The sequence below is a fragment of the Vanacampus margaritifer genome, chromosome 2 (genome assembly GCF_051991255.1).
Source record: "Vanacampus margaritifer isolate UIUO_Vmar chromosome 2, RoL_Vmar_1.0, whole genome shotgun sequence".
Taxonomy (NCBI): Eukaryota; Metazoa; Chordata; class Actinopteri; order Syngnathiformes; family Syngnathidae; genus Vanacampus; species Vanacampus margaritifer.
Genome location: NC_135433.1, coordinates 47,982,109 through 47,995,510, shown reverse-complemented (window position 1 = coordinate 47,995,510; position 13,402 = coordinate 47,982,109). Strand labels below are relative to the sequence as shown.

At 37.1% G+C, this 13,402-nt stretch overlaps 2 protein-coding genes across 2 annotated transcripts; both read left to right on the top strand.

The window, feature by feature from the left end:
• Positions 1–2,633: 2,633 nt before the first annotated feature.
• Positions 2,634–7,969, top strand: metap1d (methionyl aminopeptidase type 1D (mitochondrial)). The gene is made up of 10 exons (XM_077559619.1): positions 2,634–2,741; positions 3,249–3,415; positions 3,949–4,098; positions 4,683–4,831; positions 6,867–6,909; positions 6,984–7,147; positions 7,220–7,317; positions 7,398–7,445; positions 7,508–7,586; positions 7,659–7,969. The coding sequence occupies exons 1-10, from the start codon at positions 2,702–2,704 to the stop codon at positions 7,741–7,743; spliced, it is 1,023 nt and encodes a 340-aa protein (XP_077415745.1). The 5' UTR covers positions 2,634–2,701; the 3' UTR covers positions 7,744–7,969.
• Positions 7,970–9,559: 1,590 nt separating this feature from the next.
• Positions 9,560–12,031, top strand: LOC144044094 (uncharacterized). Its single transcript, XM_077558303.1, has 5 exons — positions 9,560–9,701; positions 9,819–9,891; positions 9,965–10,081; positions 11,092–11,170; positions 11,246–12,031. Exons 1-5 carry the CDS (start codon positions 9,595–9,597, stop codon positions 11,335–11,337), a joined length of 468 nt encoding a protein of 155 aa, XP_077414429.1. The 5' UTR covers positions 9,560–9,594; the 3' UTR covers positions 11,338–12,031.
• The last annotated feature ends 1,371 nt before the right edge of the window (positions 12,032–13,402 follow it).

Here is a 13,402-nt window from a genome sequence, read left to right as displayed (position 1 = left end):
CCGTTCATACATTAAACTGTAACTCAAAGTGCTGAATAATTAAAACATCCAAGTTCAATAAAAAGAAAACACACCCCTCCCCTAAATATCCCAGATGAGAATGCCCTCCTCACACACACACACGCAGACAAAAACAAAAACATGGCGGGGCACAGAGTGGGGCCACCATGTGAGGAAAGGCCCCTATAGGAGCATGAGCAATGTCTTCACAAATGTGAATATAATTAATTATAACAACAAATAACAGGACAATTAAAGGAAATTACAGCCTGTGTATCCCGCTAATCGGTAGCCAAGAAGTAGCACTCAGTTTCAGACATGTTGGTGACCCCTGACCTTGGGGCAGTCTAAAACGCTTCAAGGGACAATGTAGATTTAGTGCCATGTAGTATTTTAACAATCCACTATTAAGTTAAATAAGATACACAATTTTTTTTATATCACATCAACATACATTTTTTATATAAAATCATAGGTCAAGTAATCGAAGGAGAAGAACTTTACAAACGTAGCTAGCTTCTGGTGGTGCTTGCAGCTAATGTCGTACCCAATGGGTCGCCTGCTGCTTACATTCCACAGCTGGCGTCTGCAGGTGATTGTCACTGAGTCCCGTGATTCGGGCTCCCGCCGCTTTTCTCTTTATGCTTTGCTCTCGCCATCTTATGCTAGCTTCTCTCGCTCACTCTCACTCTTGTTAGCCGTTCCAGCTAGTTCTTGTTAACCGCTCCAGTAAGTTCTTGCTAGCCACTCTTGTTCTTGCTCCCACTAGTTCCCGCTTGCCGAGCTGCTTGCTCGGTGGTAGGCTTGCAAAGCGTGGTCCCTCTGAGGCACTGTAGTGCAGGTGCTTCAAAATCATTGCATTCTATTAGTTCACCACTAGATGGCACAAAATCCTACACAATGTCCCTTTTATATATATATATAAAAAAAAGCTTAACATTGGCTAATGTCATAAAACTACAACCAGTTGATATCAAAATGCTTCACTAGCACAATCCTACTCATGCCCAATTTAACCTCTGAAAATTTAGGATTTTAGAAAAATGCTTAATGTTCATAAAATTACAAATATTGAGATCATTGTTTTGATATTTTCAGAGGTGGCCATGAGTAGAGATGTGTTTATTTAAAAATAAAAATGTACTGATGAATTACTCCAAATTAACACATTTCAATTATTTATTTATTTTTTGCTGAACTGGCAGTCAATTTGAGTTACGTCGCTATATGCTATATCATGTTCTATGTAATGACATCATTACGCAATGGCAATGTAATTGTAATTCTAATTTAGCAACTTTTAGCAACAAATAGACATGCCTTTAGCAACATGTCCTAAAAACGACTTGGTAACACTGCGTCCAAGGGTGCAGTCTGTTCAACAGAGTGAAGCACTACAACAAAAATTCAAACTATTCAACTTATCACTTATCAAAGTAACCTTGCATAATTGATGTGTGTGTTGCTCCTCTCACCAAAAACGAACAGAGCAACCCCAACAACAACAATCACCTAATCTATGAATCAAATCTATCTATTATTTTGTGTTAGTATTGTTTCTCTCCAACTCCCCACTAGCAGGATTACAGTTGGCCCACTCCCAGCCATCAGGAGTCACTTAAGGTCAAAACATTACAAATTTCAGTGTCAGTAGACAAGGGAGCTTTTCTTGGCAAACTCATCTAGAAGTTATGTTAATTCTATCAATATGTGAAACTGAAAACATGGCCATGTTGATGTCGATGTATTATTTTATTAACTGATGATCTGATATAACTATTTTCTATTGTAGAAGGCAGTGTCTCGGTTTGAAGAAAATAGCAGGAAGTGTACAGACTAAGTCAATACGTTTTACTGTGTTCTAAACCAAAGATACCTCTTATATTTAGGTTAGGCGTGTTCATTTCTATTTCATTTTACAACAAAATAAACAGCCCAGTACCGTATTTTACAACAGTTATGAGGAAAGACATAGAAAATTGATGGATAATCTTTATTGCAAAATATTCACTGTACTTTGGACAGGAAGTTGCAAAAAAAAAAATCAAACTGTGCAACACTTAATGTTTCAGAAAACAAATGAACAAGGTGCAAAACAAATGTCAAATTTTAGAAAACTAATTTACCTGCATAATATTTGATGAAAAAAAAAAGTCTGAAATACTGTAGGTGACCAATGACAGAAAATTCTTGGCAACTGTATCAAATCACAAATAATAATAATCTCCTCATGACACTGTTATATTGCACTGGTCAACACATCAAGATGAAATGCTTTCTGAAACGTTACAATGCATGGTAAAATTCGTATTTTGCAAGCTTTTGCAGTTCAAATTTAAAAACAAAAAATGAAAATATCTCAAAACCTGATGTGCTAGGAAAAAAGAAAATACATTTTATAAGTCAGCATCAAAAATACGTTTAAGGACACACATAAAGTCATCTCTGATTAAAAATGTCTGTTGACCATATTAGTAGCGTTTTCATTATTTTCCATTTCACTACAGCATAAATCAAAATATATATAATGTCAAATAAAATAAAATAAAAACTTCTTTTTTTTTTAACTTTAGGGGAAAAGTGTGATATTTATTTTCATTTGCCATTAAAAAAAAACAATGCGCTGGGTCTCTACTGTCATGTCGTCGCTGATTTGCTGCTCACCGTCACATGACCACCGTACCACGTGACATGACCTGCAATGGCGTCCCACTGCTATGCAGGATTTGCGACAAGATCTGGTAGGTGACTTAAAAAAGGTCACACGCTTAGGTCAACAAAGCACCTGAGTGAAATGGCAGGTGGAACGACCGCCTTACATTTAGCGCACGACTTTAGCATGCTTGCTAGTTGTTTTGTCGGAAGCTACTGCCGGTTGAGCACACGAGTAGATAAAACATGTCACGGTATACCGTATACACTATAGACATTCTGACAACTTCTATAATCTTTGTATTTCTTAACTAACCTTTAGCTTGTATCAATAACATTACTGCAACGACTGTTTTGCACATACATGAGAATTATTTGTTACATTTACACATAGTATTACACTAATTCATGACTTATTATGGTACCACTAAGTATATCATCATTTAGCAGTATTTATTAAACCAAGGCAGTGTATCCACATATTTTACATAAAAAAACAAAAAAATATGCCGAAATAATGATGACCTCGTTTAGGCACAAATGTACTCTGTGTGAAATCTAGTAACAAACCAAACATTGCTTTTGCATTCTTGCAGGGCTGGCAGCTATCTTTCGACGAGTGTGCAGTTTGGACCCGTGCGGGACCCCTACGGCGCGACTGTGTCACCCACATCGCCGCTTCTTCTGGAGAAAGTGGATGAAATCTCACTCGCACAGTGTCGTTCGTCCAGCTACTGTCAGGCCTGCCTATGCCGTACCCAAGGTAGAGAGTTTCTGTTTGTTTTTCAGAGCCGATACAATTTTTAATAGTCATGAAGGCCAATAACAGGCATTTGGAGCTGGAAAACATAAACTATATTTAGAGTAATAGGGAAAATATTGGCATATTTTTTTTTATATAAAGTATATAGTACCAGCTTCAATTTCTTAACTTTGTTGAAATGCCTTTAAGCATATGTCATTTAAACACCTTTTCAGTTGTGAACTTTACTTTTAGAACACTTACACAACTGCACCTGAAACAAAGTACTATACATAAAATTTAACACAGAAATAAAAATAATAATATCAAGAAGAAGACGAATGATGATAATGATTATATAAAAATAATAATTAAAGGAAGAAATAAAATATTCAGATTTTAAAACATACAATAGCAGAGTACAGGAAGTAAATAGTTTTATTCCCTTCATTCTAAGTAACAAATAACTAAACAGATGTCATCATTAAAAAAATTTTTTTACCGTAGATGAACAACAAAGTGACCCACTGTTTTCTCTCCTTTCCGGTTCTAAGCACATTGAACGGCCCGATTATGTTGGCACCAGACTGGTTCCGGAATGGCCCGACTATATCGAAATAAAAAATGCAGAGCAAATCGAAAGCCTCGCCAGAGCATGCCAGCTAGCTCGACATGTGCTGCTGCTAGCCGGTCAAAGTCTGAAGGTAAGCGTAGACTCTCACACAAAGTTCTTTGTTTGTGGGTTTGTCATTAACTCATTCACTGCCATTGACGGCTATAGACGTCAAAAAATCATTTGAACTATTTCTATTAGTTTAACATTTTTTTTCTCCACTTTTGTTAACAAGAGTATGAAAACCTAGGAAAAAAAATATTGTACATTTAGACCAGGTATTAAATTTGTGATTAATCATGAGTTAACTATTGAAGTCATGCGATTAATTACAATAAAAAAATTATAATCGCCTGACGACCTAATTTTTAATAATCTTTTCTTTTTTTTAAATAAGCTTCTTTTCAAAAAGAAAAAGAAAAATTTAAAAAAAAAAAGATTATTAAAAATTAGGTCGTCAGGCGATTACATTTTTTTATTGTAATTGTTAACTCGTGATTAATCACAAAATTTACATCTGGTCTAAATACAATAATGTCCCCCCCTAGTTTTTCATACAACAAAAGTGGAAACAAATGTTAAACTAATAGAAATAGTTCAAAAGAATTTTCGACGTCTATAGCCGTCAATGGCAGTGAATGAGTTGAAAACAAACAAAAAAATATTTTGTTTCAGGTTGGTATGACAACAGATGAAATCGACTTCATTGTACATCAGGAGACGATCCAGCATAACGCATACCCATCACCTCTCGGGTATGGAGGTTTCCCAAAATCGGTTTGTACTTCAGTCAACAACGTGGTGTGCCATGGCATACCCGACAGGTAAATAGCAAGTGTATGATGCCGGAATTTCACTCAATGGCAACAATTTATAGTGAGATATGAGGCGATAATGGTTCTATAGGTCAAATTTCAACCTCTTTCATCAATTAACAGTTTCATTGTCATGAAATAAATATTGTCAAGTGTTCAAAAATCGAATTATGTAAAAGGTGCTCAAAAACAAAGTCAGTAGTTATCTCAAAATATCGCAAAACAATCGCCGCTTACCTTGCCATTGTCGTCGATATCTTGTTGGGGAGTCTCCAACTTACGGGTATCAGTAGAAAGATGACCGTTTGCCTTTTGCTAATTTCTTACTCATTTTAATAATTCTACATCATTATGAACTCAAATTAGGCCAATCGCCATGAACTCCAGCTACAACATCCAACATAGCAACAGTTGCTATGCTAGAGTTCATGACCCTAAAATACTTGCTTCTGATTGGTTTATTGCTGTTTGTTCGAGTAGCACTGTAGCAGCCCGGCTAACCGCATGCCTATGTGGCGGCCATGTTGGCAGCGCTGTTATTATAGTTTTGGAATTTTCATTTTAGGTAATTCTTCATTTGTTTTGAGTTGTGCTTTTTTAAATGTAGTTAGTTAGTTAAATGCAAATGAGTTAAATGAAAAAAGCAGGCGAGGCAAGCCATTGGAGCCATATGTCAAGCACGTAAAACTGTCGCCTAGGTGCGACATCATCTGAAGGTGCTTTTCTATTGGCTGCTGCTAGATGATGTCACTTCTGTGTGACACACTTTCAAACAAACCAAAGACTAAAACGGAGGACATTTTCACTATGATTAATAGGGTTGTTCGAAAAAATCGATTCGGAGATATATCGCGATATTACAGCGCACAATTCTTGAATCGATTTGATTTTTAAACATCAATTTTTAATGGGAATATTCAACAAAACGTCTTAGGGTTAGGATTCACACATTAAGCATGGAAGAACGTTACATTAATGGAACATTAAGCCTTAATATTTTATTTCAGCGCTGTTCAAACATGAAACAGACTGCAACCTGTTTGTTAAATGCAGTGGCTCAGTTATAAGCCTGAATTTTCAGATAAATAAATACATTTTCATACAAATCTTACAGTGTACATGTACAAGTTTACTGATTAGTATTTTCTAAATTTGGAGAGAGAAAAGGATTGCAATAATCAATTTATAGATTCGCATCGGGATTAATCGGCATCAAATCGAATCGTGACCTATGAATCGTGATACGAATCGAATCGCCAGGTACTAGGCAATCCACACCCCTAATTTTAATGTTAGTTTTAGTTAGTTTTGTAAATGTAAAATGTAATTTCAGATAGTTTTCGTTTTTTAAAAAGCATTTTCGTTTTTATTTTATGTCGTTATCGAAAATGTTTTTTTTTTATTTTAGTTTTAGCTATTTTGGTAGTTTCCGTTATCTAAAATAACTTGGTAAGGGCAAATTTCCCATTAAATTGAAAAATCATGTTGAAAATACATCATAACTTGCCCATTTTTCGGTTTGGTACCTGTGGATTCACATAGAAGCAGATTTTTTCCCCCCATATTTTTTTGGATGGAATGGTGAAGAATTTTTTTAGTTAACTCCCCCCCCCAATGCATTTCAATGGCCGTCAAATATAGCCATTTTCAATATTCCAATATTCATGAGTTGGCCCGTTCCTATTACCGTGAATAGGGATCGACTATACCGTTTGGAAAAAAAAAAAGCGGCCAAAATATTTTTACCCGTGACAGGTTACTCCATTTCCCTTGTAGTAATGGTTACGGCCTGCTTGGCATTTGTTTTCTTGCCGTCCACACACATTCAACTCGTAACTTTGACCCTCCTAGCTAGCTCACATTATTGTGTCTTTACCAACAATAATGCTAAGCCCTGAGTCGAGTGTTTTGTTAGTGCGTGTGAAGTCATCCTGAATTATATCGATGAGGATGAATGTGAAAGATGACATCCAGTATTTTCTTTCTGTTATTGGCAATGAGACTTTCTGTACGCAGCATTCATCCTTTATTAATGTGCCTGCAGTCGGCCACTTCAAGATGGCGACATCATCAACATCGACGTCACCGTAAGTCGACGGTCGGGATCAAGCGTACCGCCGTAATCCGTCCAATCACCGTTCATTCCGCCCGTTCCCGTTAGGTGTATTTGGATGGTTACCACGGCGACACGTCGGAGACCTTCTTTGTCGGCGAGGTGGACGAGGTAGGGCGCCGCCTGGTAGAAACGGCGAGGCGTTGCAGAGATGACGCCATAGCCGCCTGCAGGCCAGGTGCGGAACTTTGCGTTATTGGGAACACTATCAGGTACGACGATCTACCACGGATTAGTATGCACGTACTGTTTTAGTTCAATAAAATATTTGTCTTGCGTTACAGTGAAATCGCCCTCGCGAATGGATTCCAAGTGTGTCCTTATTTCATTGGACACGGAATCGGCTCCGACTTTCATTGCTATCCTGAGATCTGGCACCATGGTGAATAATCTTCATGACAGACCTTTGTGCTTTATGTTTGTATTTTTCACATACACGGTGCTCCCTGTTTTTATTTCCAGCCAATGACAATGACATGACCATGGACGAGGGGATGGCGTTCACAATCGGTGAGGTCATTATCAATGTCATGTGCTGGTCTGGCGGCTGACTATATGTGTTCCGTTGGCAGAACCCATACTGATGGAGGGGTGTGCAGAGTTTAAAATTCTGAAGGATAAGTGGACCGCGGTGTCTGCAGATGATAAAAGGTGAGGTTTTGTCTTTGGCTGGTTGTCATTTGGATTTTTAACCTATGTTGTGGTTCCTTCCCACTCGTGCAGATCGGCTCAGTTTGAACACACGCTCGTTATCACATCCGACGGAGTGGAAATCCTCACCAAATTGTCAGAAGAGGACAATCATTGACCTGAAGAGATTTTAGTGTGAAACTGTCTTACTTGACAAAAAAAAATCTACTTGAACTGTAAGGCATCAGGTTAAATGTGTGATTTCCGCAAGCAAGACAACACATTAATAGGTGTGTTTTCATTTGAGTGATTTTCATCCGAATTTTTTTTACATCCTGACACACGTGAACATACCTTCATTAGTATATAAGTTATGTGTTTTTAATAAAAATCTTTTTAGTTCATGTGACTCTTATTTTGTCTGTAACATGCATCATACTTGGATTCTAATTCCATTATTTATTTATTTTCCTATAAAATTTTATTTACTCTATATGGACAATATATTGACCTTTACACGTCGTAGAGGAATAATTACTGAAAGAAAATAAGATATATAATGTTGCCACCCTCACAATCTCTTCTAGTGCAACCAACATTTTTTGTCCATAAGATGGCAGCATACATTTACCCTCCCCCCAATTACTTTTGTCAGCAGTTTTTTTTTTTTTAAACTAATCAACTACTCTACATGTCATTTGGGTTATTTAACATGGACTTTTCACAAAAGATTTCCACACAAACCACCAGAAACCAAATTCTCTGTTAATACAGTATATCTGTATAAAAATGTCATATATATTTTTTATTTTGACATGTAAGAATATGCATATTAATATGGTTGTAGTTGCCACCCTGTCGAACTGAGTAGTTTCATAAAACCCTTTTTGTTTAATCCACATCCTGTTTCTTGGTCGATTTTTGTCGATTTTGTAAAAAATTTAAGTTGCCATGTGTTTAAAATTGGGTTAAGGTTGCAAAGTAGGGTTTCAAACTAAAGATGGCATTTCAAAGTAGGGTTTTGGATGACACTTTTAAACTAGGGTTAGGGTTTCAAATTAGGGATTCAAATTGGGGCTTTGGTTTCAAAGTAGCATTAAAAAGTTTGGACCGGATTTCAAATTCATTTTTTTAAATTAGGGTTAGTGTTTCAAAGAAGTGTTTAAAATTGGGTTAGGGTTTCAAAGTAAAGTTTTAAACTATGGTAGGGTTTCCAACTAGAGTTAGGGTTTCAAATTCGTTTTTTAACTCTGTTTGGTGTTTCAAATTAGGGTTAAGGTTTCAAAGTGGGTTCACTTATAACACTTATGGTTCATTGATGACAGCAGCTCGGGTTTTGAGTGATGGATGCAGCCCTCGGGATACAAAGCCCAGATAGGGTTTTGAACTTGGGTTAGGATTTCAGAGCTAGAATTGTGGTTTCAATGTAGCATTTGGGTTTCAAATGAGGGTTTTAAAGTAGGGTTTCAAAGTAGGGTCAAGATTTATGACATCAGATTGGGAATGTTTGACCTCAGATTTTTAAAATTGTAATAGTATTATACTAATAGTAATTTTGGTGATACACTTTTTATTTCTTCATTTTTAGATGTCTTACATTCTTTTGTTTGTAAATGTTTTTCATTTGATCAGATACGCATTATTTAGTGACCACAAGATCAGTGGTATATAAAAACACTATTGATTTGTATATGATGACAAGTGACATAGTCAATATATATAATAATAATAATATCATTTGACCGTTTAATGTCAAGAAACATTAGAAGATGATATTGTGGACGTTACACAATGAATTCAGCATTATGAACGGACAGACGTGAATGTATGCATGTGTTTTCTCTTTATAAAATGTGTTCAAATTCAAAGCATGAAGCATGAAGTGTCATGCGAATGCCTTTTGCACGCTGCCACATGATCTTCCTCACCCAGTCCGTTCTTTAAAAGCCACACTCGGACGCACGCTTTCCCACACAAACCGCCACCGCCCACTCCAAACAAGTTGTTTTTTTTCCTCCTGCGTGCCGCCATGTCTGCTAAAATTAAATTTGCTGCTCTTGTCCTCATTTTAGGTGCGTGCGTTTTTGCACATGGCGCCCCCACTGAGCCGACGCACGCCTTCTGCAAGATAGTCTGGTAAGACCTTGTGACCTTTACTTTCATAATGATGTTTATAGGTGTATATTAATGTCAAGGTAATTTCAATAATAATCCTGATTACATTCGTGAGTAAATCTCGTTTAATCCCCGCAGGCTGCTCGGTGTGCCGTGCAGTAAGGTCAACGTCGCCATTGTGACTCAAATAAAAGCCATGGGCTCATACAAGGTAAGAAATGAAAGATTATTTTATAGGTGTGGGTTAATATATGACATATTTTTCCACTGTGTGTTTAATCCAGTTGGGCCCAGTCACCCCGTTGCTAATCCAGGCCAACCACACCTCGGCAGTAGGTCAGGTGGAGAGCGTTAACTTCACCGTGTCGTCCACAGCCATGAGCCTGGGATGCCGCGTGGATGTAAGTCACATGATTGTTTTTTGTTTGTTGTTGCATTGCTAATAGTATAAAAATGGCTCTTTAGCGCCCTCTGGAAATTTTTGAAAAAAAAAATGTTATTCAGTGAGCAACATAAAATTTAATTGCCACATCTATCATGAATAGACCCACAAAAAAGCTAGAAGAGTCACAGGAAGTCAGCCATTTTGGAACATTTCAAGGGGTCTTTAAAAAGCTAATTGCTCATAGTTTTTATTTGATAGTGTGGTGCCGAAGCCAAGGAGACGCAGGAGGAGTGTCACAAAAAAACTTTACTGAACATTACATCACTCTATAACCAAAACAGGAAGTCCGTCACTCTAACTCCCCTCCTAGTGAACACACTCAACAAACATTAGTTCCGTGGAGGAATTCTGAACACCACAATAGATACTGTACCAAATTTGAAGTACAGCACATATTAAGACAGATGGACAAAGCAAAACAGACTATACCCCTGACTATACTTCTTAAAATATTTTTTTTAATTAATTGAAATCGTGCCTGACACCTTAAAATTGGCCCTAAGAAGCCATTTTGGAGCAAAAACAGGACGGCTGCCATTTTGGTTTGAAGACTCTAAATAAGTGGTGGGCAATATTTTTATTTTAATTGTATTTTTTTATGATGCTTCAAAGAAGACAAAAGGTTAAAAAATGGGCATGTAAAATATGTAAATAGTTCTCTCTCCCTCTCTCTCTCTCTATATATATATATATATAAATGCAAATAAAAGTTCAATTAAAATTGTAGCTAAATAAATGTTTAGTTTTCAAAGATTAGATGCAAATGTATTGTACTTAATTTTAATAATAATTAATTGTATTGTAAATAATAGCCTAGAACATTATGCACAGTTTCAACATTTACTGTAATGTCAGTAATTCTGGTGTACCACTAGAGTCAATCCGCATCCCACTAGTGTACCTCGTACCACACTTTGAAGATCACTTATATAGAATCAATAACTCCAATTGGAACTTTTGTTTCAGGGTGCGTCAACATCTGCCTTTTGGTCCAGCCTTTTCGATAACGGCACCAACTACTGCAATCTCCGCAACGTGATCCAAGGTAGCCTTTTCTCACCTTCATTTTTTACCCCCAATGCTCTTTTTTTCTGATCACTACCATTTCCTGTCTGCACAGGAAGCGGCCTCTCCAAAGCTCCGGGCTTCACCGAGTACATCAACGAATGGCTCTGCCTGGGTTACGGACTTTCAGCCTGCAAAAGCAAATGAGTCGGAAAATGTTTGCGCTGCATTTGCTACAACTAATAATGGAAATTAAAGATGCAGGCAATGATGAACTCGGCGTATAGTGACAGGCAGAACAATTCAATGCTCTTCTACTAGATGGCAGTAGATACAATAAACCTGTGTATCCACTTGTTGCTTTTCATACCGCACAACTAATGGCTTTCTGCAAATTTAGCTTTATGTTCAACTAGAGACGTTCAAAAAACACGTCAGTACATTTGTGAGTAAATTGATTGATTTTGGTATCATACTTCTTTGTTAGCTTTTGGAGGTGTATTGTGAGATTTTTTGAATGTAAAATACATGGAAGGCCTTAAAAGTGCCAAATAACACAAGGATCCCAAACTGTCTGATGTGGAAGTGATGTGAAAATGATGAGTTCCATAAAAAAATTAATTTTATAATTTCAAAAGCCAAATTGAATACACATGACACTTGACTCATTTGTTAATGTTGTGATTATAAAAGTTGTACTTGCAGCTTCTGTTGTTTGTTCCATCATATTTAGCATTTTTTTGAAATAACATAATTTTATTTATATTTTATTTAACACATCCTGTAGTTGTGTAGGAAAAAGAAACATTGAGGCCACCTGCAGACCGCAAATTCAATTTATCCAGACTGCCGCACAATTCTGCAAACAAAATGGAATAAAGGTTTTTACATGATATTTAAATATAGTGGTGTGTTTAATTTGTTCCGTGACTACAGTACAAAAGTTTTGTAATGCGTTTTGTAATAAGTAATGGCATCCTCAAATAATGTAAAGATTTAAAGAGTGGGTTCATACTTGGCCACCAGGGGACAGTATAATACTGTCATGCAGACAAAAATACAAGAGAAATCTGGAGTTTCTCTCAACTAGTGATTCAGTAAGATAAGTTGTTTTTGCGCAGCGAATGAAGAATAGATTCCTTAGAGTAATGGGGAGGATGAACTGAGCGAGGAGTGTGCAGACATAAGTCTGCGATTGATGGATAAAATAACGATTTAAATCAATGACTATCAAAATCAATGTACAGTGGAACCTCGGAGTTTGAACGTCTAGGAACTCGTACAAATCGGACTTCAACCCAAAAATCTGAGTAAAGAATGCCTCGGAGTTTGAACTCATTTTCGGAGTTCGAACACCCAAGCCGACGAACGTACCTTGAAAACGGGCAGCCGAGTGAAGCCCAGCGAAGCCGAATGCTCACGTTGCGGTAGTTGCGACGATGCACTGCTCATTTCCGGTCAGATCGTGAATACTCCCGGAGGTGCTCCATACTCTACTTTTGATTTTTCCACGACAATTTTTTTCACCATGGGCCCAAAGAAAGACAACAGTGCTACGAATCACAGTGGAATTAGGAAGGAGATTATCGCGCAGTTGTAACTACCGTGACTACTTCTGTAAATACTGGCACGAGGACCCCCCCCCCCCCTTAGCTGTTCAACAACCTGCCTGACGTTAAACAATGCACGCAAAGACCGCTTAACATTTGTGATTAATCATGAGTTAACTAGTGAAGTCATGCGATTAATTACATTAAAAAAAAATAATTGCCTGTCGCCCCTAATTTTTAATAATCTTTTTTTTTTTTTTTTTAAATAATTAATTTATAGCAGTGAATGAGTTAAAACACCCAGAAACTTCATTCAAAAATCATTCCATAAGCCCTTTCCACTTCCACATGATCAATTTACACCTGGATTTGTGTGCTTCCCTAACCTGGCAATAACCAGATTGATAATTGTGATTCACTCAAGGGATTTCTCTACAATCTCAATCTGGGACTGCTCCACTGTAATTTGGTCGGGAAAGGCTGATTGGACGATGCGGCATCTTGTATAATGTTTGTTTTTACCTATAACGGCAACGTATGAAAATGTCTTTGGTCTTGTCTTAGGGAAAGAAAAAAAAGCACGAACGTCTTTACCAAGTAAAAGTGCCGCTTGCTGTTCAACATTCAACAAGGAAACGGTGAGTAATTCTGTAAGAACAGAATTAATTGCAGCGTCCATTTTAGGTTTGCACTGCGACTACTTACTTTAAATTCAAACATAG